Below are 3,353 nucleotides of genomic sequence, written 5' to 3' on the forward strand. Positions count from 1 at the left end.
CAGGTGAGGACGCTGAAAAAAAGGACAATTTGCCCATATTGACCCATGCAAGCCATGGATAAGTTCACCATCCTGGAAAATGGTGACCAGAAGGGGAGGAGTTCCAGAGAAGGAGGTTAAGTAGGGGTTCCTCTGACAGCCAGCAGCTCTGCTGGTGAGTAGATATGGTCTGTCGGTTTCTCTTTTCCTTCCTTCCTTCCTTCCTTCCTTCCTTCCTTCCTTCCTCCTTCCCTCCCTCCCTCTCTTCCTTCCTTCCTTCCTTCCTTTCTTTCTTTCTTTCTTTTTTTGGTACCTGGGTTCAAACTCAGGACCTTGTGCCTGCGAGGCAGGCGGCAGAACCACTGAGCCAAATCCCCAGTACCCAAGCTCCTTATTTTAATGAAAACTTTATTATAGTAAAAAGCAAATACCAATTATCAACTCTCAGCTCTGTAGACAAAAATGTAAGCCAAAGGAAAGCGTGCGTTACATGTGAGGAGACTGTGCTGATGCATGAGCCAGGTTAGGGCTGGCTGAGAATGAAAAGATGATGTCTTCCACTAAGTGTAGACTTTGAGGATTTCTCTTCAACTATTACAAAGATTTAAATACATATTAGATATTTTAATATCTAATAGCCAATTCTATTGAACTGTGTCACTAAATGAATTACATTTTAAAAATGCTTTTCTGAATTGATATAAGAATTTACAGCATGACCTTGACCTTGACTTCCTTGTCCCTGATGTTGCCATGAAATTCAAGTATATTAGTTTAAACAAAAGCACTCTGGAAACCACGAGGCTACAGACACATGCAAGTTGTTGTAATGATTAATCACCATTATTTTCTTTTAACATAGCTACGACTGACATTAATCTTTGGAGCTTCCGAGTGTCCTTCTTTCCTCCTCCTCCTTTTTCTCCACCCTTTCTTCCTCCTCCTCTTCTTCTTGCTCTTTCTCTTCTTTTTCTTTACTGGGAATTAAGTCCAGGGTCTTTGCACTGAGCTCTACTCCCAACCCATTTTATTTTTTCTGGAGATAGCATCTCACTAAGTTGCTAAATGGCCCTGGCTGAGCTCAAATTTGCCATCCTCTTGCCTCATTGTAAGAATCTTCTGGTCAGATGCTGACTTCAGTTTCCTTGATAAATATATTATTCTGCCTTCCACGCAGACAGAGTCCACCTCATGGTGATATGCTTAAATCCACCTGCAGCTACCAGGAACTGGCTGGAGTTGGAACTCTCTATAACCCTTTCCTCTTGACTGCTCCCCTTTTTACAACAGGGCAAGGTATTCCTCATGTGCCTTCCCACCAGCTAAGCTCATGGCCTGTCCTGTCTTCTGAAATTGCTGTTAGTGAGGGCTGCAGTTGTAATACTCTTCCTTTTGCCCCAGAATTCGATGATCAGTGATGTGTACCACATCTGGGGCTCCTGCCCCAGACAGAAGAGGGAATGAACCATGGGTGTGAGCAAGGATGCTGCTGGCCGCTCCTCATAGAGAGCAGATCAGGCAGTGCCCACCACTCTGGTTCTGATGTGCTGTCACCGCATGAGTCATCTGGAGGTGGAAACATGGATCTGCCTTGGCTGAAACCAGTATCACTTTCTTGGGCCTGTGGGGATAAGCAGATCCAGAAATTCCAGCCAGCCCACACCATTCAACCTCTGGTAATGGTGCCCAAGGCTGGAGCAGTTGGCCTTGAGGAAGCAGGTGAGCTCTTCCTTACCTGGGCTGCCTGGGACCTGCAGGGAGGTTTAGGGTAGGGCTTTGTACTACTTTGCCTCAGCTTGGTCTCTTTTGGTGCCTGTGCAGAGGATGTGGGGAGACAGCTGGATGAAGCTCTGCTTTTCTCCCTAATGCTTGAAATTTTGACCTCATCTAATTAAGTCCAGAATCCTATGGTCCTGAGGGTGGTCACACATTTCCATCACTCAGCTATAGATACCACTGTGCATGCACACACAAGGGAATGAATATCAGGTTCTCTCTCAAAACCTTTCATTATTTATATTTTTAAGATCAACTTTATTGAGTTACACTTTGCATACAACAAAATCACTTTTTTTTTTTTTTTTTTGGTACGAGAGGTCAAACTCAGGACCTTGTGCTTTCCAGGCAGGCAGCTGCACCACTGAGCTAAATACCTGGACCACAAAATTACCCTTTTTAAGGATACAATCAAACAAGTTTTGACAGCTGTATATTAGTGTAAACATCCACATAGTTAAGGTAAATTTCTATGCCCCCACATTTTTTCTTCTTATTCCCCTGCAGCCAGCCTCTTCTTTGTCTGCCTACTTTCTGTGGTCATAGTTTTGGTCTTTCTAGAATTTCATAGACATTTAATTTACAAGAAAATATGTGTTCCTTTGTGTTTGGCTCTTTCACTCAGGGTAATGTCTGTGAGATTCTTGTATATTGCTGTGGGTTTCAGTGGTATTTTCTTCTTATTGGTGGGTAATACTCCATTGAATGGGCATATCACAAATTTTTAATGGGTCTCTTCTGTTTGACCTTGCAACAGATGGTCTTTTCAGTCTGATGGCAGTGACTCATGGCCACTGGAGGTCTTTTATGAATATGATGAATTTTTATCTCCTGTTTATTTCTGCTAATCTGGGATGCTTCTCTCCCCATACCTTTGCCCTGTCTTAGTTCTGCTGCAGAATGGAGCTATTCTGCTGGTTAAGATTATTTTTAAAAATAATCATTTATTCTACAAGTAATATAAAGCAACAGCAAGAATTGCCAAATAAAAAACTTCAAAACAGCGTGCAATCCCGACAACCCAGCCAACTAAGATTCTTAACTGATGATAGCAGACTACCAGTTTCCCACCACCTGCTTCTTCAAAGGGCTGTTTTTATTCCAGAATGCATATTTTACTTTCTCTTTTCTCATATGTAGACATTCTGATGTATTTGTAGACATATTATGTTTTTAAGTATTTTTTTTTTATTGAGTTTATTGGTACATTTAGGGATACAGTACAGTTACATTTATTGTTGGGATCATGTACCTTTACATGGCAAGTCTTGATTCTCATTTTTTTCCCCTTACCTCTGCCCTCCCTTCACCCCCTCCTCCCCTCCCCATCTACAAACACTTTATTTTCATCTTTTCATTCTCTCACATTTTTTTCTTTTCCCTTTTTGTTCTTCCCCTACGTATCACACCTTCCCTACACCTTTAGCTCCTTTCCTCCCATTTCTAAATGTCAGTAATCTTATTAGAATCTTATGCATTGTTGCAGAATATTCACACCAGGGAAACTATTCGGTATTTACACATGTGGGACTTATTTATTTCACTTAGGAGTATATCTTCAATATGTATCCATTTTCCTATGAATGAATCTATTCTCT

At 41.5% G+C, this 3,353-nt stretch overlaps 1 protein-coding gene across 1 annotated transcript in view; it reads left to right on the forward strand.

The window, feature by feature from the left end:
* Positions 1–1,559: 1,559 nt before the first annotated feature.
* The window catches only part of Nt5dc4 (5'-nucleotidase domain containing 4), a 33,637-nt gene continuing 31,843 nt past the window's right edge, over positions 1,560–3,353 (forward strand). The window contains 1 exon segment of the mRNA XM_033761494.1: positions 1,560–1,698. Within this exon segment, the coding sequence (XP_033617385.1) occupies positions 1,560–1,698 (139 nt within the window).

This window comes from Fukomys damarensis, unplaced genomic scaffold (assembly GCF_012274545.1).
Source record: "Fukomys damarensis isolate Sample0158 unplaced genomic scaffold, DMR_v1.0_HiC HiC_scaffold_9, whole genome shotgun sequence".
Taxonomy (NCBI): Eukaryota; Metazoa; Chordata; class Mammalia; order Rodentia; family Bathyergidae; genus Fukomys; species Fukomys damarensis.